Source organism: Tachysurus fulvidraco, chromosome 5 (genome assembly GCF_022655615.1).
Source record: "Tachysurus fulvidraco isolate hzauxx_2018 chromosome 5, HZAU_PFXX_2.0, whole genome shotgun sequence".
Taxonomy (NCBI): domain Eukaryota; kingdom Metazoa; phylum Chordata; class Actinopteri; order Siluriformes; family Bagridae; genus Tachysurus; species Tachysurus fulvidraco.
The window spans coordinates 1,023,684-1,048,683 of NC_062522.1; the positions used below are offsets into that span (position 1 = coordinate 1,023,684).

At 40.8% G+C, this 25,000-nt stretch overlaps 2 protein-coding genes across 11 annotated transcripts in view; one reads left to right on the forward strand and one right to left on the reverse strand.

Moving 5' to 3' along the window:
• si:dkey-195m11.8 (fidgetin) overlaps positions 1-458 on the forward strand; it is a 2,870-nt gene extending 2,412 nt beyond the window's left edge. Inside the window, exon 2 of the mRNA XM_027157329.2 lies at positions 1-458. This exon is cut by the window's left edge and continues 405 nt beyond it. Coding sequence (XP_027013130.2) covers positions 1-401 — 401 coding nt within the window. The 3' untranslated portion in view covers positions 402-458.
• Positions 1-25,000, reverse strand: part of scn8ab (sodium channel, voltage gated, type VIII, alpha subunit b) — a 94,817-nt gene that overhangs the window by 3,071 nt on the left and 66,746 nt on the right. For 6 of the 10 annotated variants that reach the window (XM_027157279.2, XM_047813988.1, XM_047813991.1 and 3 more), the window contains 7 exons: positions 23,379-23,501; positions 17,176-17,460; positions 16,498-16,551; positions 14,814-14,951; positions 14,425-14,529; positions 14,044-14,314; positions 8,075-12,304 (listed from right to left, as the gene is read on the reverse strand). In XM_027157279.2, the coding sequence (XP_027013080.2) occupies positions 11,148-12,304; positions 14,044-14,314; positions 14,425-14,529; positions 14,814-14,951; positions 16,498-16,551; positions 17,176-17,460; positions 23,379-23,501 (2,133 nt within the window). In that variant the 3' untranslated portion in view covers positions 8,075-11,147. Of the gene's footprint in view, positions 1-8,074; positions 12,305-14,043; positions 14,315-14,424; positions 14,530-14,813; positions 14,952-16,497; positions 16,552-17,175; positions 17,461-23,378; positions 23,502-25,000 lie in introns of those variants that run through there. The other 4 variants (XM_047813994.1, XM_047813993.1, XM_047813992.1 and 1 more) reach the window with 2 other exon arrangements.

Here is a 25,000-nt window from a genome sequence, read left to right on the forward strand (position 1 = left end):
ACTTGCACCAGCCTGCTTTTGCCTTACCGACGAGCTACCCGCCTCCTGCCCCGGTCTATACCTATGCCCCTGGTCTAACCACCCCTAGTTCTCCTTCCCTGCTACCACCTATAAGCAGCAGCCTCCATACCACCCACAGCGCTCAGGCACTGAAGCGGCCCGAGGACACACAAGAACACAACAAGCCTTTTGGATTCGATCTAAATAAAAGCACCAGAGTGTCACCTTACACGGCGAGGGGTAACACTGAGCATCCTATCAGCAGTGGTATCCCAAATAGCAGTGCAGATCCACAGCACTTCAGACCAGACATGAAGGTAGACCAGGTGAGGAAGAGCAGCTATTCACAGCCCTCAGAGACAACCTCTTATAATGGTGCTGAGCAATACACCTACCCCTGAGGGGGCTCGATTTATACAACCTAGTGGAGTGTTTTTACAGCAGTTGGTTCATCGCTCTACATTTGAAAGAGAATGATATAGTGGTGATGAGAGAATGTTAGTTGTTCAATTAGATTTTAGTTTATTATTGGGAATTTTAAAGAATTCACGCAGGTTTATTTCCCAGATAGGTCTGTCAGAATGTTCACAAACTGGCCCAAGCACCACACAGCACCACTTTGTCCCACTGCGATGGTGAGGTCATCTAGGAGCCATTTATGTTCCTGCTTTACATACTGAACATTGCTGTTAGGTTTCATTCAACCCACAGCCAACAGTTACACTTCTACCTCAGTGAACCTTTTCAAGAACTAAAGAAATTTAAACCCATTTCTACCATCGAAGCGTAGAAAGGTTTAAAGGAGCTCATTTACTTTAGGAACTTTCCAACCGGGGAACATTTTATTTAGGCATGAATTATTTAGGAATATATGATTTATCGCCAGAGGCACCAGGGCTAAGTGTAGATTCTGAGCTGTAGTTCAAGTCAATCCATGCATGATATTTTTATTGAGCATATTTTTATAAAAGAGGCGAGTCTGACCCATGCCTTAGACTACTCATGTGTGATGGTGGGTTGGAGTCAGGAGCCATTTTACTTCCTGAATCTTTCACAGGAACAATGTGGAACGGCACTTGGCTTAATGAACTTTATTGATTGTCGATCAACAGTCTCTTATTTAGCTAGTAACTATATCAGAATTAGAACATCACACAGCTTGAAGGGTGCAAACACGGCTAGTGATATTAATTTCATGATTAGACAGAACTATTAAAGATCAACTTCTATCAGCTTCCTCCATGTTTGCTGTTTTGCTGTTTGCCCCAATCTGCTGTTCTCACCCAGGAGATATCTGAGCTCCTCGGTTCCTCAGAAGGTTCCTAACCCTTGGTGGAAACACAGACTATATCCTTAGAGCTTTACATTTCCTTTTCCTCAGACTGACTATTGTTCTCTAACCCCCGCTCTGTAAGTAATCAATCAGGGTAGTGAAGCCCAAGCCACAGCAAGCACTAATCCCCCACACCAGTCAATAAATTCCAGTGTGGACAGTGAAGATAGAGAAGGAAGGAGGGAAAAGTGTAAAGATTAGGTTAATAGTCAGGAATTTATTCTCAGGAAAATACTCAGGAATTTAGAATATAAACGTTTACAAGTTTTCTTTAAGAACATGATGTTTTAATGGAAACCTCTTATGTACTCTAGACATAAACTCGCACAAGTATTATGAGAAATATGCAATTTGTGAAACTTCAGAAAGAGACTCTGCAAATCATAAATGTCTCTACATGATCTCAGGAATGATGGGAAACGCTTGAGGAATGAAAATGTCTTTTTTTTACTTTTCTGTTTTATTAATGGAAAAAAATGTTCACACTGAGAATCATTAACACTCATCATGCAGCCGATTGATGAATGTAGTGGTGTGTGTGTGGTAACAGATGTGTCATGTGAACACTGTCACTTAAAGGTCCTAGTGAATCATTCTTTTTATTTGCTATTGTTTATCAAGTCACGAGGAGTTGTTAAGATAAAATAAAACCAAAATGCTGAACTTCTGATCCTCGAGTTTCTGCTCCACAGGAATAGAATGTCGTTAACTTACAACGTCTATTTTTATCAAAAATGAGATTTAAATAGATTTATAGATCATATGTTATATGTCATTATCATATATTATAGATCAGTCATAAATGCTGCAAGTGTGTTAATTCATAAGTTTGTAATAATAATTGTTAAGACTGTGTGGTTGTAGTTTAATACTTGTCCAAAAAAACACTACCTCATGTGTTTGTATGTTGTCGTTTTTTTTTCTTCTTGAATTTAAAGAGTGATTGACAGAAATTTTGTGTGTTTAATTCTGGAAACTTCTGCTTTATGAACCATTCATGTACAATAAAATCTCCACTGAAAACTGACACCAGTGAGTGGGATTCTAAATGATTACGAACACTGAAAGTGGGGTTATAAGTCATTATATACAGTGAGAGTGGGATTATAAATCATTATAAACACTTAAGAGTGTGGGATTATAAATGATTAGAAAGATTCTGAGTGGGATTATAAATGATTATAAACACTGAAAATGGGATTCTAATTCATTATAAACACTAGTGAGTGGGATTCTAAATCATTACGGACACTGAAAGTGGGATTATAAATCATTATAAACAGTGAGTGTGGGATTATAAATGATTATAAACACTTAGACAGGTATTATAAATCATTATAAACACTAGAGAGGGATTATAAATGATTATAAAAAGCAGAAAATTGGAAAATAAATTATTATGAACACTGAGAACTTTAGCACAGTGGTTATAATATGAAAACAATTCATCCTCTGTAAATGACCCATAATGCAGCTGTGTGACATCTTCAACCTGCCTAAGTTCTCCACACCACAACACTGCTGTGTTCCTCCACTGGCTCCTGTAGCTGAACACATCAGGTTTAAACACTGATGCTGACCTACAAAGCCACAACCAGACCATCTCCCTCTTACCCCAAAGCCCTCATCACTCCTCACACTGCACCTCACACCCTCAGATCTACAGCACTGCCCCACTGGTCCCACCATCTCTCAGGGTAAGAGGGAAGTTTACTACAAGACTCTGTTCTGTTCTACACCGAGGTGGTGGGATGAACTTCCCCTAGAGGTCCGAACAGCTGAGTCACTGGTTATTTTCAAGCGGCGGTTGAAGACCTACTTCTTCATTTTTTCCATTGAAATAATACATGATGTCGTTACAGCTACAAATAGATGGTGTGTGTTTTTCAACACTGTTTTTATTCCTAGTTCATTTTACTACAGTTTTAAATATAAATTTTGGATTTAATTTAGAATTTAATATAATATTTATATATATTATAATATTTTTATATCTCATTATCTAATATCTGAACTACACTTTATATATTAATTTAAACATATTTAAATATACAGTATGTTTTAAACTTTTCCCACATCGGTGTTGAACTGAAACATGGTGTGTGTCACAGAGGTGTTAATAAGGGAAGATTAATAATGTCTACAATTAAAAAAAGAAACACTCAGAGACTGATCAATTCTAAAATACTAATAATAGACCAGAATTTAGATTAGAAAATGTTTTCTAAAAATCACAAATTCCAACGACTGAAATCCAAAGCTGTCCTGAAGCTCCTGTGTGTCTCATATAGGGAGACAGATGTCCTATTGTCTCCAAACCTCTCCAACACCACAACACACAGACACATCACTGAATGGCTGAAGAGAACAGACATGTCTCAGAGGTTGCTATTTCTTTTGTTATTGAAGATGTTTCACTCCGACTGCCATGGAGTGATTGTGGAGTGATGATAATTATATTTACTCTCAGGTAAAAACAGCCAATCACATGGCAGCAGCACAACACAGAGGAACCTTCAGATTCAGGTCAAGAGCTTAAGATAATCTTCCCAAAATTTGCACCAATGTCTCCACTACATCTACACTGGACGTCTCATTAACATGATCTATGTTTTCATGACTTAACAGTAAATTAAGTTACTAAAAATACAATTCACAACTTTCACCTAAAAAAAACGAAGATTAAAAAAGACCCATCATTAAAGAACCGATTCAAATATTTGGCCGATTTGTGCTTGAACGAGTGACTGAGAAAAAAACCTTTTTAAAATTTGTCTTCTGTTTATATTCTAATCATTTCCACCCAAAGAACTGCATTGTTAATTATCTATAACTCATTGATGTAAACTGTTTATAACATTAGCTACTTAGCTAAACATCAGTACAGTTTGTATCGTATCACCTCAGTGCGGAAGCTAGCTAGCTAGCTAGGCTAACCTAACTCTACAGAAAGCCTAGCAAAGGTTCAATTCAATTCAATGCAAGTTTATTTGTATAGCACTTTTTACAATAGACATTGTCTCAAAGCAGCTTTACAGAACATAAACACAGAGCAGAAGGTAAACATGATTAATGATAAAGGAAATAAGGAATAATAAAAGAAAAAGAATTAACAGAATAAAAAAGGTCATTCAATCATACATAAATTGTGCTCAGTTTGATAAGATACACGACTCCATACAGTTTCACTTCAGATCTTCACTCTGAAGAGTTATCATCAGACATTATTCAGAATACCCACTTAGTCCAACATGACCTGACCAGCTCCCAAAACACATGAAGAGCTGCTCAAGCTGTTATTTCCCAGCTAACTAACATTAAAATAATGAGGTTACCGAGAGCTTTTTGTGCTCAGAAATGACTCTGACCTGTTAGTTCCTCTGGAGCTCTCAGTTATACAACTATAAACTGTTGGAGAAAGGTGTCACCCAAATGAGGATGAGGTTCTGAGTCTGGTTCCTCTCAAGGTTTCTTCCTCATATCATCTCAGGGAGTTTTTCCTCACCACCGTCACCTCAGGTTTGATCATTAGGAATTTACATTTAAAGCATTTTAGCAGACATCCTTATATCCAGAGCAACTTACATTTTTATACAACTGAGCAATTGAGGGTTAAGGGCCTTGCTCAGGGGCCCAGCAGTGGCAGCTTGGTGGACGTAGGAATCGAACTCAAGACCTTCCAATTAGTAGCCCAACACCTTAACCACTAGGCTACCACAGAATGTTATCCCTATTTCTGTAAAGCTGCATTGAGACAATGTGAGCTGTTAAACAGGGCTCTCAGGTTTTGAAGACAGGCAAGAGTGACATTTTAAATATGACTAGGTCTAGACCAGTGGTTCTCAAACTTTTTCGGCGTGCGGCCCCCTTTGTATATAATGCATCCCTAAATGCCCCCCCCCCCCAAAGAAAATTTATGACATAAAACATTCATTAAACAAAACATATTAAATTATAAAGTGCAGTGCTGTGGGTTAGTAGCCTCATTTTTCTGAGATTTAATTACACAGAATTTATGATAAATTCATTATTTTATGATAATAAAATAATGTCATAAAACCGGGGCCCCCTGGTACCATCTCAGGGCCCCAGTTTGAGAACCATTGGCCCTAGACTACATGTCCTGAGCAGGTGTTGTCAGTGACCCGGGGCCCCCTGGCACCATCTCAGGGCCCCCAGTTTGAGAACCACTGGCCCTAGACTACATGTCCTGAGCAGGTGTTGTCAGTGACCCGGGGCCCCCTGGCACCATCTCAGGGCCCCCAGTTTGAGAACCACTGGCCCTAGACTACATGTCCTGAGCAGGTGTTGTCAGTGACCCTGGGCCCCCTGGCACCATCTCAGGGCCCCAGTTTGAGACCCACTGACCCTAGACTACATGTCCTGAGCAGGTGTTGTCAGTGACCAGGCTGTAAAACTGCTGACTAAGTTACAGACACTGATGACAAACTCCTGCTGATGATCTGGGAAACGTCTCTAACAGCAGTCACAATGTCATTGTTTGTGTTAAACACGTTGTGAATGAGTTGTAACATTAAACAGGAGATCATGACTTACTCTGTGCTCAAAGTGATGCTCGCAGCTCCAGGGCTTTTCTCTGTGGGTGAACGAGGACGATGATGAACAATTCAGGATCTGCTTTTTTTTATTGGTTGTGTTGTTAAATCTTACCCAGATACAATAGTGCTGTTTTCTGATTGGCTGTTGTGTAGCCTCTTGTTGTGATTGGCTGATAAGTGTCAGGCTCCACTAAGAACTTCAGGGGAGACGCGCTCGGTTCCTGCCCGTTTCCATAGAGACAGCGGTGCGGACTGATACGTTTCGGGTGATGCGGCTTATTAAATATATGATAAATAGTCCGTTTTTCTGTGTGAGAAATATGATGTGTGGTGGGATCGTGAGAAAAGACCGACATGAGTGGGTTAGGGTTAAGGCTAGGGCTAGGCTAACCCTAATCCTATCCCTAATCCTAATCCTAACCCTAATCCTAACCCTAATCCTATCCCTAATCCTAATCCTAACCCTAACCCTAGACAAACTGGGAGTTTATTTTCAGTAACTGTGTAATTTTTATTTAATAAAACTCTTCATTATTTAAGTAACTAGCCTGCTAGCAGTTTAACAATACACATGTGAACTAATCCACAGGTTTATAGAACATCTGCATTTTCCACCAGTGGATTTAATAATAAAAAAATGATAATAAAATTGTTTCACTGTAAGAATCTTCACAGCTGAAGCTTAGCTAACTAAAGGGAAGGTTATGTTTACACACCAGGCTGTAACACTAGTCATGTTCTAATATTGCCTCATGCTGCACTTTCTTTCCTAAGACCTCAGCATGCTTCATGTGGAGATGATGTTGAGTTCCACAGACAGCGTGATGTAACTGTGACTGATGAAAACCTTCATTTTGTGATGTCAGTAAAAGAAGGTGTCAAACCTCACACAGATTTCACTTTCCTCAACCCTCAATTTCCTTAATATTCTCATTGTGGTGGAAATAAGCTTCCGCTGGCTCAGTCACAGTGCCACCTGCAGTACAGGAGGATGGTTTCATCACAGTCTTCATTTCCAGGTTAGTTATGCTGAGGCCTTAAGACAGAAATCCAAACGATCACACAGACACAAACAGAAGGACACGAGCACTCGGGATTAACTGGAAGGCTGCTTTATTGTTTGGAAAAAGGTTTCGTGCTCAAATGAAGACAATCTTTCACTGATTCTCGCTAAATTCAAGCTGTTGTGCAACACACCATCGTCTCTCCAACATCAGTGGCAAGAGATGAGTACAACATTGTCAAACAAGAAGCACTTTCCAATTATTAATCAGCAAATGAGACAAAGAGCATCTCAGTCATGCTACCAAGAAAAAAAAATCACAAATTATTATCGATAGAAAAATAAAGAAATGGGCAGAAGCTGAGCACTGAGGGCAGACTGCACATCTCTCCACAGAGTAAACCTTTAGGAGAACATCTCCATTCATCTGCCCTACATTATACTACAACCTCTGAGGATAAAGTCAGGCTGATGCCAGTCAAGGGGATTTTTGTTCATTTGTTGTTGTGGGTTTTTTTTTTTTTTTTTTTTTTTTTTAGGTTTTTTTTTTGGACGTCTCAGACATCCTTTATTTTTTTTCTCAGTGCTCTTTTTAAACAAGCTCCACTTGTTTATAATTTCAACTTATCATTGTCTAAAGTTTTTTTAATCAAACAAAATCGGCAGCAAAAAGGCACCTGAAAGGAACTTAAAGAACAAACTGGAAAACATAAAGCCTGAACAGAACCATATAAATTGCATTGCTGTGTACCTTAATGAGGAAAAAAGCTATGCTCTAGAGTTCAGCCACATCTGTCTCTCTCTCACACACACATACACACATACACACACACAAAGTGACCAATCCTCCCTATACACACACACACACACACACACACACACACACACACACACACACACACACACACACACAATCAAAAAACTCTTTAGTCTGCATCAGTAAATAGAGATCTCTAGGGAGGAGAAAATGTGTGTGTGTCATGTAGTGTGTGTGTGTGTGTGTGTGTGTGTGTGTGTGTTTGTGTGTGAGTGTGTGTGGTGAAGAGTGGCTTCTTCACACAGGCACACAGGACATAAGTGTAGAAAGTGAGGTGCTGGTACTGCATTCCCCTCCCAAATACAGGCGACATAAGCAGCTAATATTTCACCATGCACTGAGCAGTAGACCCGCCCACACACACACACACACACACACACACACACACACACACACACACACACACACACACACACACACACACACACACACAGTGTGTGGGACAGGCCAGAGTTTTGGTCGTTCACTGAACGTATTGCACAAAAATAAAGGTAAGATGAGCGAAGGACAGTCAGTGGCGCGTCCCCTCCACCCCAAGCAGAGGTCAGAACTCAGTGGAGGTTTAATAATAATATTAATAATTACATGTATATGTCTATATATATACATACATAGGTGTGTGTGTGTGTGTGCATAGATACACACACGTACAAATACATGTATACATAGATACATATACAGTAAAGCTCTATATATACGCCTCGATCTTATATATATAGAATTACATACTTTTTTTTGCATTTTAATATATATTTGTATTCGATTCCCCTTTTTATTAATTGTGAAAAGAGACTCAAAAAAAATCTACTCCTTCTACCAAATAGTTCACAGTCTAACCAAGTGAGACCTGGGCGATGAGAGTGAAGCCATTCTATTCAGGTTATTATTATTATTATTCGTCTTCAGGATTAGATTAATAGCTGTAGTTTTTATGTATTTCTGTATTTACACAAAACTTTGCATGCCGTTAAAATAAAATTATATATTACATTATTTATAGACTTCTTAAAAAGTTCATTCTTAACTCGTTCGGCATTCTGTGCCGTTCGCATCATATCCTGTACTGTACAATAGTGTTTAGTTTCATTTTGTTTTTTTGTAAAATTTGTTTTCTTTTTTTTTGTAATAGAATCGATATTTCTAAATTAGATTTTAATGAATGCATAATCTACAGTCTGTCCTGGATGGCTGCACGAGTGCAAATGGTGTTGTGTGTTTCGTTGTTTTTTCCTTTTCTTCCCACAGTGTCCTCGCTGATCACACATGCAGCGGACGGGACGAATCGGGGGCTCGGGAAGGCGACGTCATTACGCAGTGCCCCACTATTACGTCATCTGCCTCAGGGTTCGGGTTACGATGTTAGTGTGTTATGTAATGAACAAACTTGGTTTTCTTCAAAGCAACAGAGATGAGTACTGCTCACAGGTGATGCCAGATTTACATCCGTCTTCTTTTAATCTAATCGCCTCACAGTGAATTCTCTCTTTTTAATTATTACTGCGGTTATTGTTGAAGGTTCGTTGCTGGAAGCAGCTTGGAGCGGTGCTCAGCTCTGACTCGTAACCCTACGACTCGACTCATTATCATCTGTTAGCCGTTAGCATGATGAATCTGTGTTGTATCCTGAGAAAAATGAGGGAAACTAAACAAGCATCGGTCTGGTGTGTGGCTGGTTGTGCGACCGCAGCCTGGTCCTGAGACCTTTTTCAGCCAAACTACCAAGACAAACCTCTTTGGCTTTCTAATACACTGCCTCTCAGAGTCCTACTGCAAAGATGTACGGGACATAAAAAAAAACATCTCTACAACATAAACTAAAGTGAAAACACACGGGTGTAGACGTAGTCGAGCTCTATAAAGTAATCCGATGGAGTGGAGTAATGAAATAGTTACTTTTTGAAATTCAATTAAAAACAACTTCTACGTTCTGAATCTTACTCCGGTTTGGAAACGGCGTGTAGCAGGTCGCAGCCCAGGGTCGCAGCTCGCTTCGTTAGCCACACATCTACAGGGCACCGAGAGGCCAGTGCTGTAGGTAAGGTAAGCAATATTGCTGCATACAAATCAAAGGAAAACAAACACTTTAGGAGCCACACACACACATACACACACACACACACACACACACACACACACACATTTGTCCATACACATTATCTCCTGAGCAGCAAAAAAGTGGTATGTTCCTCACCAGTGTGTCACATTGCTTTCAGTCATCATTGCTTTTCAGTCAGTTAAGAGGCTCTTGGTAGCTACTTAACCCAAAATCGGCGAGTTAAAGGACATATCATGATTTTAGGGTCATTACAGTTTCAGCATTGTCAGATTTAACTTAATTTAGCCAGTGGACAGCCTTTAATGTACCATCAAGCCACTGTGGTTGTCTGTATTCATGTTTTGTGGACTATGATTATTCATGCAAGAATTTCTGATCAAAACATGCCATCATGCAAGTCATTTCTATGCATTGAACAAGCACAATAATTTATTATTAATTTTGAAATGTCGGAAATAGTCGGAGGCACGTGGCATTTGCCTCCTTTCCTTATCACTGTGAAAGCCCATGTAGAAAAAAGCTTTTGATGCATAAGTATAAATAACAAATCTATGATGACAGTTACTGAGGGTGACATGGGCAAAACGCTGAATGTCGATTTTCTTTACGCTCTCGTTGGTGTTTTGCTGTTCCTCCCTTTCTTTTTTCCTTTTTTTTTGCCGCTCAAATAATGTAAAGACCATGTAAAGTATATTTAATGCTGACTAACACAGAGATACCATTAGAATCAGCCAAGCTCTATGATTTTGTTCATCACACTCCACTGATCTCTGCTCACGCTCACAATCAACTTAGAGTTCGTCTGAAATGAAAGAGTGCAGATTTCTCTGCTGTTCGTGTTTAGAAGCCGATTCTTCTCTGAGTGTTCGTTTCCTTTACGGAAAGTTTTATAAACACACAGCATCGGCACGAGATTCTCCGGATTATTGGAACGACACGCCATGCTGGGATTATTTTTTCCTCCTCGGTTTCCTCATACAAGCAACAGGTTCCATCCTGAAGTGTAGCCCTCTAATATGTGATTATCAAGTATCAGTCCTTTGTGAAAGATCCTATTAGATTTAGTTTAACTCAGGTTTTGATGCAACAGTGTCTCACAGGGAGCTGATTATGTTTGGTTTAACTTTAAAGAGTCAAGCGTTGAAGAAACCCCAGTGCTTTCCATTGAATCCATACCTGTGAAGTTTGTAAACAATTTTTTCTTGTCCTTTTATTCATGGATTTTAAGATATCATTTTCTTACTTGCAAATGAAATTAATCTGTACACACATCTGTGTAGTCTGATTTTAGGGTTTCTGCTTGTTTTTGCTTGAAATTGCAGTTAATAAATTAATTATCATGACTGTTTCTGCTGTCCATGTGTTCCACAGCTGCAGCTTTAACACTTAGATTCCCTGACGTCTTTTTGGTTTCGGCCCTTCTCCTTACGCCCCTTTCCCTCGTTGTTGTCGTCTTGCTTCTCCTTCTCAGGCTTGGTTACGCTGTCGTAGGATGGCAGGGACGCAGTAGAGGGGGTGTCCTCCTTCTTATCCTGATTTGTCCCTCCGTTTTCCAGCTTGTTGTTGGCAGGCCGGCGTTTGCAGACAAAACCCCGCCGTTTGAGGTGGCCGCGGTACGCCCTCTGGATCACAATGGCTGACACCTCCTCTTGCTTTCGGCGTAACGTGGTGGTAATGGGCTCGTAGGACACTTTGGAAGGGTTTGCTGCCACAAAGCGCTCCTCCATCTGCTGACGCATCATGTCCAGATCTCCACTGTCGCCCAGGACACGCTTGGTAAAAGCAAAAAGGATGTCCAAGCAGTGGATACGGTCGCCACTCACCATGGGTAGATCCATGGCAATAAGTTCGATTATATTGGGCTTAGGAACACGTAGAGGATGTTCCAGTGTATCCGCAAAATCTGGGAGCTTGGCAAAGGTAATAAACTGTGAGGCATCCGGGTCAAATTTCTCCCAGATCTCATAGAAGGACTCGAAGTCATCCTCGCACAATGGATCAGCACTTTCTTCTGTTGCAACACTAAAGTTCTCCAAAATAATGGCAATGTACATGTTTACAACAATCAGGAAAGACACAATGATGTACATGACAAAGAAGAAGATTCCCACAGAAGGGTTGCCACAGTCACCCTTCACTGTGGTTCCTGGGTTCTCCTTATCAGGGTTGCAATCAGGTGGGTAGTTGAGGATGGGAGCAAGCAAACCATCCCACCCTGCGGATGTGGTGATCATGAACAAGATGATCATGCTGTTTCCAAACGTCTCAAAGTTGTACATGTCGTCGATGCCGATCTCCCGCTTCACATAAGCAAAGTTGGACATACCAAATATGGAGAAGATGAACATGACCAGGAAAAGCAGCAAGCCAATGTTAAACAGGGCAGGAAGTGACATCATTAAGGCAAACAGTAAGGTCCGGATCCCCTTGGCTCCTTTGATTAAACGCAGGATACGACCGATTCGAGCCAGACGGATCACCCTGAACAGAGTGGGTGACACAAAGTACTTCTCGATCAGGTCTGCCAGGAACATACCTGAGATACGAGAAACAGAGGTCATGGTCAATTAAACGCATTGTGTAACTAACAACTATTACAAGTTTTACTTTTACTGTAAAAAGATATGAAAAAGGATCATATGTAATTTTATGGCTCTGGATTATATTTACTGAATTGTCCACCTGTGGAGGGGGAACAGTGTTAGACTGATTGTGAAGCCAAACCTGTGATTAACAGGTCCATCCCCACGCTTGTCATCCCTTCAACACTGAACAGCTTGAATAAACCAGTCTTAAACACTGCTCAGTCTCTTCACAGCTAGGTCATTAGGACCCAGTATTAATGGTGGTACATGCAGAAAAGTACGTGAGCGAAATCAAGGTCACTAATCAAAAAAACAGAAGTGTGTAAAATGAAATAAAAGCTCAGTCAGTTCGTCCTGGACGTCTCTTAGCTGTGTTTCTATACAGGTGGTAGGAAAAGAGCAAAAGTGCCCTCAGATTTTAATCTGTTCATGAGCTGGTGTCTGGTGTCAGGTGTCAGGTGTCTGGTGTCAGGTGTCAGGTGTCAGGTGTCTGGTGTCAGGTGTCAGGTGTCTGGTGTCAGGTGTCTGGTGTCTGGTGTCTGGTGTCTGGTGTCAGGTGTCTGGTGTCTGGTGTCTGGTGTCTGGTGTCTGGTGTCAGGTGTCTGGTGTCAGGTGTCTGGTGTCTGGTGTCAGGTGTCTGGTGTCTGTGTCAGGTGTCTGGTGTCAGGTGTCTGGTGTCTGGTGTCTGGTGTCTGGTGTCTGGTGTCAGGTGTCTGGTGTCAGGTGTCTGGTGTCTGGTGTCAGGTGTCTGGTGTCTGGTGTCAGGTGTCAGGTGTCAGGTGTCTGGTGTCTGTGTCAGGTGTCTGGTGTCAGGTGTCAGGTGTCTGGTGTATGGTGTATGGTGTCAGGTGTCTGGTGTCTGGCGTCTGGCGTCAGGTGTCTGGTGTCAGGTGTCAGGTGTCTGGTGTCTGTGTCAGGTGTCTGGTGTCTGGTGTCAGGTGTCTGGTGTCAGGTGTCTGGTGTCTGGTGTCTGGTGTCTGGTGTCAGGTGTCTGGTGTCAGGTGTCTGGTGTCAGGTGTCTGGTGTCAGGTGCATCTCTGTCTGTCGTAGTAGGTCTCTGCAGCCTCAACCCATCTGAGCTATGTCCCTGTTAGCCACACCCCTACTCACCATGTCCCTGTTAGCCACACCCGTTCTCACCATGTCCCTGTTAGTCACACCCCTACTCACCATGTCCCTGGTAGCCACACCCCTACTCACCAGGTCTGTTAGCCACACCCCTTCTCACCATGTCCCTGTTAGTCACACCCCTTCTCACCATGTCCCTGTTAGTCACACCCCTTCCCACCATGTCCCTGTTAGCCACACCCCTTCTCACCAGGTCCCTGATAGCCACACCCCTTCTCACCATGTCCCTGTTAGTCACACCCCTTCTCACCAGGTCCCTGTTAGCCACACCCCTTCTCACCAGGTCCCTGATAGCCACACCCCTTCTCACCAGGTCCCCCTCTGAGTCACACTCCAGCAGCTTCCACTGTAAATGTCTCTTTATTTGTACCTCAGTTATGGCATTGTTATAGAATATGAAGTTCACATTTTCCCGAAAAAATATGAGGATATGAGGCAGTTTTACAGACCAGCGTTTTTGTTCATAAAACAGCAGGAAAAATCTCCGCTCCCACCACAAGCCTTGTGTTCTGTGTTCTGTTTAATGTCACTTTGTTAATCCACCTTGTTTCATTCTACTCACCCACAATAGACAGAATTACCACCACACAGTCAAAGATGTTCCAGCCGTTGGTGAAGTAGTAATGTCGTAGTGCAAAGAGCTTCAGCACAAACTCTCCAGTGAAGACAACGATGAAGACAAAGTTGACCCAGTACAGAATGTTCTCTGTCTCTGGTGACTGGTCATCTGTCTCCACCATCATCGTGACCATGTTGAGACAGATGAGTATCATGATGGAGATGTCAAAGGCTTGTTGAGTGACGAAGTCAAACACCATCCCCTGGATGTTGTTCTGAAAGAAAAGTAGAAAGGAATTTAGAAAACAAAAAGAAACACAAAATGAAAGATTTTGTTGAACTTATTTGTTTATGTGCTATGGCTCGAGTCTGCTCGTTGTCCTACCTGTGGTCTGGGGATGGGCTTCTGTGGCTTCTTCGAACCCAGTTTTTTCATAGCATTATAGTATTTCTTCTGTTCTTCTGTCATGAAAATATCCTGACCTCCAAAGTATAAGGACAAAATGACACTGGTTACAACCTGACAAACTCCCACTTTATACACAGGAAGTGCTGTATGTGTAAGACCACGACTGTGTAGAGCCCGAGATCTGAAACGGACAGGAAACTAGCGCACTAGCATAATCTAGCCAAGGCTAATGTTAATGATGAAGAGCATTATGGTTTTTGGTGATGCTGATTGAGACGTCATCAGAACTGGGACATAATTACACATTCAGGTGTAAACAGAAAAGAAGTTGTTGAATATTGTAATGAAACAAATAGAAGACTTATCTTTTTCTTCTGCTGGTTGAAGTTGTCGATGATGACACCGATGAAGAGGTTAAGTGTAAAGAACGAGCCAAAGATGATGAAGATGACAAAATAAATGTACATGTACAGATTGTCTTCATACTTCGGCTGATCTTCAACCTGAAAGCAATCAGCACAAACACTCTTGTTATTTGTTATGGACAACGATACGACAGTTTATCTGAAAAACAGATATATAAAATCATGTTAGAGATATTCTCCTTTATAGTGTGTACCTAACCGTACAGGACGACTTAATTAAACGTTCTCGAGAACCCGGTCCTGCCCAGAGCTCCACAGGAGCAGCTGCTTGCAGTAAACACTGTTTATGACATGTTTTTGGTCGTGAATCTTCCTGTGCATTCTTCTCTTTCCCAACATTGGTTCATTTCATTCGGTTTCTCTGTACGAGGTGTGATCATGTGACCGGAGTCTCAGTGGTGGTTTACATCAGTGACAGAACAACGTCATTTCCCTGGACAGACGGAGAAGTCAATTCCGTCTTCATTAGACTGTTCCATCAGTAAGCCTCACAGTTCTCCGTGTTTAGCTGGTTAGTTAAACATCAGCGTTGTTAAGATTGGACTGTTTTAAGGTGAATCCTGAACATTTCTCAACTTGTGTACGAGTTACAGTAAGTGCCTTCTGGCTCTAGACTTTTAGTTATGCTGTCCCTGTCTGCACTTTACACATAATGTACAGTGTCCATCACCTGATTACAATCATACCTAACAAATTTCTCTCTCTCTCTCTCTCTCTCTCTCTCTCTCTCTCTCTCTCTCTCCAGAGCTCCCGGTGTTCCGAGTTCCTAGCCTCATTGTTTCTTCTTCTGAAGCTCCTTCATCCTGATGTTCTACCCCTGGTTGGAGTCTCATCACCCGGTGGTCGCCCTGCCAGGGCTTGATCTTCATGGTCATCAGTGTCTCATGGGGTTGTTGTGTATGAAGCCACCTGGAGACTGTCATGTCTTCTTCTGTACCAATGTTGTGTCAGTCAGCTGTATGTTCTGGTGTTTATCAGCAATCAGGTCTGAGCTGAACTCAGAGTTTATGATGACCCATTAGTTCCTCAGGAGCTCTCGGCTGCACTGTTATAAACTGTCGTAGAAAGGACATTATTTACATTTACACTATTTACTGTAGAGTGTCACCCAGATGGGGATGAGGTTCACTTCTGAGTCTGGTTCCTCTCAAGGTTTCTCATGTCATCTCAGGGAGTTTTTGTCTTCCTTTCCTTATCTTTTTACCTCCCAGAATGGATTACAAAATTATTTTCTTTTAGACTGCATGTAAATAAGGGCAAGTCATGGCCTAATGGTTAGAGAGTCTGACTCATAATCCTAAGGTTGAGGGTTCGAGTCTCGGGAAGGCCACGATTGAGGTGCCCTTGAGCAAAGCACCAAACCCCCCCAACTGCTCCCAGGGAGCCGCAGCATAAAAATGGCTGCCCACTGCTCCGGGTGTGTGTTCACTGCTGTGTGTGTGTGTGTGTGTGTGTGTGTGTTCACTGCTGTGTGTGTGTACACTTTGGATGGGTTAAATGCAGAGAATGAGTTCTGAGTCTGGGTCACCGTACTTAGCCGTATGTCACGTCACTTTCAGTATAGAACATAAATAGTGTGAAGGTGTTTAAATTAAACATACATAAGATCAGAAATGCATTTTACCTTTCTGGAATCCACAGCTGCGTACATGATGTCCATCCAACCTTTAAATGTGGCCTAAAGCAGCAGAATATCAGAACAAAGGTGTAAATTCTTTGCTTTATTCCACATTCTCAACACACTAAACTCAGGTAAAGATAAGATATACGTAGACAGGTAAAGATATTTACACACACTAACCTACACTGAGCTTCACTGTGCACTCAGGAACGTTGCAGTTAGCTTTTAAATAAGATTTTGTGTGTAAGTGCTTTTATACTAATGGCAGGTCTGGGCTTTATGATTATGTCATAAAGATGCTGTGATCGGATCCTCAGGCTTTATCAGAGGTCCTGTCTGTCTAATATTTTATGTGTTTCCAACTTTCATGGCTTACTACAGATAAAGGAGTAAAGCTCAAATACACAAATACAATTCTCTTGGCAGAAAAGCTGATATATCCAAAGTGAATTTTTAGCTTTGGTTAGAAATATTGGAGAAGTTTATTAAGGATCTTTTTCCCTTCGCGTCTCTGTATAATGTTAACTCCTGATGTTAAGTCCTGATTAATGAACCATACATAAAACAATTAGTCACATTTTATTATCCTTAAAAGCCTCAAATCTTATATCTTACTGCACCTTTAAGGTCCAGTGTAAGTTCTCTTAGTGACGTTTGAATAAAACGATAAAGTAAACGCACCACTTGTAGGAGTGCCAGATATCCAGCGCCCACGTTATCAAAGTTGATCTTGACGTTTTTCCAGCGAACCTCACTGTGATTGGAATTGATGAGTGCAAAACATTCCGTCTTGTTGTTGACGTCCGTGGTCTCGAAATACGCCTCTTCCGTCGTATTAAAGCAGTAGTAATACTTTCCAGCAAACAGGTTCACCCCCATAATACTGAAGATGAGCCAGAAGATCAGACACACCAACAGCACGTTCATGATGGATGGGATGGCCCCCACCAGAGCGTTCACCACAACCTAACAGAGACAGGACAGAACATAGTGTCATACATTACACTGGCTGTAATACATACTACAGATCAAAGCTATAGCCAAGTAAAGTTATAACAGATCCAAAAAGTGGCTCTTTAGTCAGCTTTTTGGAAATTTGCACTGTAGATCATGTATAAAACGTGTTATATGGACCCCCGGAATTACAGACACCCTTTATGGAAACAGCCAAACCTACATAAATTATCAATAAAAAAATTTTTTAAATTCCCCTAAAAAATAGAATGAACTAAATAGTTTGTTTCTAAATAAACTAAATAACTTTTCCCAATGGACTCCCTCACAAAGCAGCTTCACAACTCTATAAATTCCAGGTGTTACATATCCACCGTTATCCTGATTTATCCCATTAAGTGTTGCTCACTAGACGTCTTCATGGGTCCACTTAGATCCGAAAACCCGAGGTCTGACCCGAGGTCTGAGCGGGTTCGGGTCTAAAAGTTTCACGTGTACCTCGGACACGGGTCGGTGTAATAATAGCGGCGTCGGGTCTCGGTAATTTAAAACGAATGTGTTTTTACCGAACGGACCCGAGAAGACCCGAACTACTGTATCTCGTGTGTGTGCCTCGACTCGAGTCCTTTTCCAACCTCTCCTGTTTGCCAAGACCACTTGCGACGGGTGGCTGGTGACGTGTGGCTAGTGACGTGTGGCTGGTGAAGTGTGGCTGGCGGTAAGCTAATTTTCATTGAAACAGACCTGTCAATCAATGTTGAATCCACTCTGTAGCGGTTACTTTAGTGTAGCGTTACTTTAGTGTAGAGTTATAAATAAATACTTTAGTGTAGAGTTAAAAAAAATTGCCATCGGGTCGGACTCGGGTCTATTTTGTTCGGGTTTGTCTCGGGTCGGGTCTTTCTTTAAAAAAAACAATTATTCATGTCGGGTTCGGGTAAAAAGTGCTTCGGGTCACTTCGGGGCAGGTTACATTTCTTTAGACCCGAGAAGACCTCTAGTGCTCAGTCCAACATGGCTGATACATCAGTCACAGCAGCTTGCAGCCATTTCTGTCTACACAAGCGGACCTGATTAATCAGAGCTCTTTAATTAGTACATACATGTAGTGTTACTGTTTAATGTGTACAGTGCAGATTAAAAGTCTGAGACTGAAACCATTCACTTCTCCTTTAATACAAAGCTATTATTAAATTATATTACTGACAACAACCTGAGTAAACGTAGAATCGTTTAAATATTTGAACGTTTTTTACGGTTCGCTACGTTCCCGTTTCGCTTTAACAACAGTCTGCACTCGAGTCCGTGCAAAGCATCATGGTCCGTTTTATATCGTATAGACGGGATTAGATCATTGTCTGATCACCAACCCAGGAGATTATAAATGGAGATCTGATCTTCTGTCTAAAGCAGTTAACGTGCTCAACATTACACAGTTACTTACATTTAAATAGAGTTAAAATCGTGCAGAAACTTTAATACTAAACATTCAAGACTTTAAACATTTACTTTCTTTGTTGTAAAATTCCAGAAACTTCTGTTTATTTCCAATTAAAAAATGAAGATAAATTCCAGATTTTCAGGACAATGTTTAAATGTCATGGACTGTTTTAGACCTAAAATATCTGTGAATATTATTACCTCCTACAATAATAATAATAATAATAATAATAATAATAATAATAATAATAATAATAATAATAATTTGTACTGTAGCAGTAAATCTTACTTTTGGTTACTTTTTAATGTTTTAATTTCTTTTAGAATTTCTGAGTAATAAAACCATCTAAGAACATTGAGGTTAGACTAAAAGTATTATTTTCCATCAGAACATTTGGAAACATGACCGAAAGCCCTAATGAATATTTAAATAATTAAATAATGCAAAGTGTTGTTCGGTTCAGCTGATTAATTGCCGTTACGTTTAAAAATCATTTCAGACAATAATCAGAGACTCGACTCACTAAACTCATCACCTGAGGTTTTTGTGGTCAGATCAAAATTAAAAAATGAAGAAAAAAAGAAAACGAAAAGAAATAAAGGAAATGTCCATTTAAAAAACTTAGGAACATCCAGCAGCTCTAAATGTTTTATATATAAGACGAATGGACTGAAGCTCATTTTTCCAAAAGGGTGTCAGTAATTCTGGAGCTTAGATATAAAGATCTGTTTTGGGGTGATTGTGAGAGGATCAGATCAGTTCAAGTTCCCCAGAAGACACTTCCCATGTTCTCATAATGTCTGAGAAGTTTCAGTAGTTTCACTGATCATGTTCAGCTCCACAGCTCCACACTGGCATGGCTGCAGTTAGTCGCTCTGTTCACTGTGGAGTGATGATGGTCACCCTTGATTGTGTTATTGTCCTTGTGTTGTGGCTAAAAGATGTCATTGATCTCGTGTGTGTGTGTGTGTGTGTGTGTGTGTGTGTGTGTGTGTGTGTGTGTGTGTGTGTGTGTGTGTGTGTGTGTGTGTGTGTGTGTTTACAGGGATGTAACTGCAGGTAGGAACTAAAGTTGTGTTTGAGGAACTGCAGAAACGTTGGATTAGACTGCAGAATCATTCTGACATGTGATCAGCAGAAATGTTTGTATGATGTTTCAGTCCAGATCTGCAGAGGTAGACTGTGGAAATCTGTGGAGACCATCATCATAGGACTGACTTTTATATCTGAATCTCTGAATTAAACAGTTACGGACATTTTATTTCTGATTTAAATTGAAATACATTTGCACACTTGCCATACCAGTGTACTGCTGATGGTAGTGAACAAACCAAGCCAGGAGGCATCTACTCAGGCTTCACCTGTCCAGACTGTTCTCATGATACACACAGAAGCGATGATGTTGCCACACACTGACTGGTTGGATGAAGCTCTGAGATGGCAGCCAGCAGCAGATCATGCAGAGTCAGTAGCAGGACATGAAGGCTACTACCTACCTGTGGCCATGTTCTTCTCCAAAACACACACTGACCTGCTCACCTAGTGTTACATACTGACTACATGTAAAAGTGTGAATCTTCACCACGTACTGAACAAATCTCATTTATTACAGATTAGAGCCAATTATAGCTGCATTTTGTAACTTAAAGGTGTTTTTAATTTATTTATTTATACCGTGTCTTTTATTTATTTAGTCTAAGGGCGTTAGCACAGTGTAATTCTCATGTATGTAAATATTATAGAATAATAATAATAATAATAATAATAATATATAAATAAATAACAACAATAATAATAGTAATATATACATAGTAATAATAATAATAATAAAAAATAATAATAATGTATTATTATTATTGTTATTAAATAAAAATAACAATAAAAATAATAATAATAATAATAATAATGATAATGATAACAATAATTTTCATTATTGTTATTATTATCATTATTATTATCATTATTATTATTATTATTATTATACACAAATATAAACAATAGGTATAACTCGAATTTGTATATAATATAAATATAATAAAATGTAATAGTTACACTGTATTAAAACCCACTAATAACAGATTATGTGTGTTTCAGGACAGAAGTTTGTCCCAAATAATTCTATAGAAGCATCTAGTACACTGGCCTTGAATGTACAGATGCTACACGTTAGCGTAGCTCTCTGCTTCAGGCTGTGTGTTGGACAGAAACATGCATCACAGTGCAATTTAAATCAGATTAATCTGAACACAGTCTTTGATGCCGTTATGACATTTATAAAGATTACAGTCGTGTATATAAGCTATAGGTTTATTCTACAGTTGCACTCGTTGGCGGCAAAGCGGCAGGAGATCGTTATTTTTTATGTATCTGTGTGACGGAGATTTTCTCAATCCGGTTTAAATTATGTTGTATGTGAAAAAAACGGCCACAAGTAATAATTACTACAGGAAACAAACTGCAAACAAAAGTGACATTAGTGACTTGGTGACTGTTGTGTAACTGTTGTGTGACTGCAGTGTGACTGTTGTGTGACTGTTGTGTGACTGTTGTGTGACTGTAGTGTGACTGTAGTGTGACTGTTGTGTGACTGTAGTGTGACTGTAGTGTGACTGTTGTGTGACTGTTGTGTAACTGTTGTGTGACTGCAGTGTGACTGTTGTGTAACTGTTGTGTGACTGTAGTGTGACTGTTGTGTGACTGTTGTGTGACTGTTGTGTGACTGTTGTGTGACTGTTGTGTGACTGTTGTGTAACTGTTGTGTGACTGTTGTGTGACTGTAGTGTGACTGTTGTGTGACTGTAGTGTGACTGTAGTGTAACTGTTGTGTGACTGTAGTGTGACTGTTGTGTGACTGTTGTGTGACTGTTGTGTGACTGTTGTGTAACTGTTGTGTGACTGTTGTGTAACTGTTGTGTGACTGTTGTGTGACTGTAGTGTGACTGTTGTGTGACTGTAGTGTGACTGTTGTGTGACTGTTGTGTGACTGTAGTGTGACTGTAGTGTAACTGTTGTGTGACTGTAGTGTGACTGTTGTGTAACTGTTGTGTGACTGTAGTGTGACTGTTGTGTGACTGTTGTGTGACTGTTGTGTAACTGTTGTGTGACTGTTGTGTGACTGTTGTGTGACTGTAGTGTGACTGTTGTGTGACTGTTGTGTGACTGTAGTGTGACTGTTGTGTGACTGTTGTGTGACTGTAGTGTGACTGTAGTGTGACTGTAGTGTGACTGTTGTGTGACTGTAGTGTGACTGTTGTGTGACTGTTGTGTGACTGTTGTGTGACTGTTGTGTGACTGTTGTGTGACTGTAGTGTGACTGTTGTGTGACTGTTGTGTGACTGTTGTGTGACTGTAGTGTGACTGTTGTGTAACTGTTGTGTGACTGTTGTGTGACTGTAGTGTGACTGTTGTGTGACTGTTGTGTAACTGTAGGTTCAGTGTGGAACTATTTAATCTGTTTCATCTCATCAATCACATCCTCTGCAACAGCTGAAGCATAAACACACAACTAATTCAGATAACCATGAGCTAGGATTCGGCTTTGGCGTACGGTGTTTGGGGTGAGGGGCGTGGTCAGGGGCGTGGTCAGGGGCGGGGTCAGGAAGCTGGGCAGGGTTTATGGTCAGACGGAGTGTGAGTGAAGTATTTAGACGAACAGTGCTGAGGCTGTTTAACACTTCATGAAGAGCTCCTGCATTACTGCTGCAGCATGAGTCTTTATCCCCACAGAAATGAACACATTCATATCTGTTTTAAGGGTAAAAGTTTATCTGCTGTTTGTTTGTGATGAGGCAGCTAGTTATTTAAGTTGTTGTTCATTTATTCATCTAATATTAACATTAAAGTCCCCCTGAACATGTGGACAAACGAACTGTCACAAAGAAACAAGGAACAATGCAAAAGTTTTAACAATTTTTTATCACCAAATTTTTTAATTCTTCTTAAAAAAAACCAATAAGAGCCCGATGCTGCGATTAAAGATATGTCATGTCTTTACTGATTATTATTATTATCATCACTCTGTTACTCAGGTTGCTTGTTAAGATTAATAAACTAGTTTTTATTTAAAAAAAAAAAAAAAAGTTTTTTCTCTCGTGTTTTATATATTCAAATGTCATGACATCACAAAACCGTCTTCTTACAAAGCTCCGCCCACAAACTGGTGTTACACAGAAGAAAATAGTTTTAACTAAGTTCTGAGTTCAGAGGGACTTTAAATTAATTACTTTAATGATAAAAGTTCTTATCTAAATATTTAGAGCTGCATCATGCATTTCCATGCGCATGTATTTGTCTACAATGCATGCATCTTAGTGTCTTAGTTTCAGTGGTGTAATATGGATGTCCTTAAACTCCTTTGTCCTTTTGCCCGCTAGCTTCAAATTGCTATCTTTTTTTTTTTTTTTTTTTTTTTTTGCTATATGGTGGTTCTTAGCATGCGGTCGTGTTGTCACAGAGTGAGGGACATGCACTGGGCAGCTATGGATCTTACCCTCATTCCCTCAAACCGGGACAAAGCTCTCAGGGGCCTGAGGGCCCGCAAAGTCCTCAGGGACTTAATGGGGCCCAAGTCTGAGTACCCCAGCGCATTAGCTATAAGGCTGACTATAGACACCTACACAGAGGGAGAGAGAGAGAGAGGGAGACAGAAAGACAGGGCCAAAGTGTTAAAGTCAGGAAGGATTTTGGAGGGGCAAAGAGAGCAAGAGAGGAGCCTACACTGGAGGAGTTAGAGACACATGACACATATATGCATACATAAGTCAAGACATGTCTGTGTATGTATGTATATAAGTGTATATATCAAGACACAGAGGAGAGAGAGAGAGAGAGAGAGAGAGAGAGAGAGAGAGAGAGAGAGAGAGAGAGAGAGAGAGAGAAGGTTAGACATGGGTTATCCGCTCACTAGAATGCCCCAAAGCTTTTTAACCTCTGGTGATTTTTGTTGTTGTTGTTTTTAATTTTCTTTTTTTCTTAGTACGTGATTAGTTTGGTTTTCGAAGGCAGACGAAACTCGGAAAGCAGCATAAACAGCAAACCTGGAAGGAAACATGTGACTGAGATATTCGGGAGAGGAAGAAAGATAAAAGGAAACGTTAAGAGAAAGAAGAAAGGAATGCACAAACTTACAAGCACATCCACCAAACTTTATACAGACAGAAATACACAGTACACAATACGTACGAACACGGCAACCGCATACAGTACACACAAGACCAGTACAGAGTAGTTTAGGGGAAAAGGGGGGTGGGGTGGGGTTTAAGACAGCAAGGAGGCAGAGAGAGAGAGCGAGAGAGAGAGAGAGAGAGAGAGAGAGAGAGAGAGAGAGAGAGAGAGAGAGAGAGAGAGAGCTCCTGTCAGAGAGAGACAGAGTCCTAACAGTGACCTTACCCTGGCCCCCTCTCACTCCCCGGCCAATCACAGGCCACCTCAGTGCTTCGGACTCCATCAGCGCTAAAGAGAGACAAGGTTACAGTCACCTGTCAGAGAATCGTAAAACTCTCTCAGATGTTCATGTACAAACTTTCACTCATGTAAGAAGTCCAGCTGAGAAACTCTGACTTACCCTCTTTCCTGTGAACACAAACAACTTCACAACCTCACTGGCCTCTTGTCATATTATAAGTCCTATAACTCTGTAAGGTTTTTGCCCGATTTTCTTCAGTTTGCTCATTTTTCCAGGTCTCTTCCACATACACAAGCTCATGATTGGCCCATTCTCTGTGAGTGACAGGATTGTGAGAGCACTAGCCCCTCCCACACCTTTAGTTAATGTTATTTACCTTTAACGAACCGTTACTAATGAACCTGCAGTTCACGCTAATAAAGACATTACTCGCTAATGTTAATGTTCTTCCTCTTCTTCAAGCGTTTTGTTGGTTCTGGCTGTTTGTAGGCTGCTGAGTGTCCTGTAACGCAGTGGTCCCCAACCCTCGGGCCGCGGACCAAATGGTACCGGGCCGCCCAAGGAACATTAAATTATTCCCATTATATTTACTGTGGTGTATTTCTCTCGGGTTTGTGCGACTTTCCATGGACGAGAAGTTAACCGGGAGCTGAGAGACGTCACCTAAAGCCGCACCGATACCGCGCATGCGCAAAATATCGTGATAT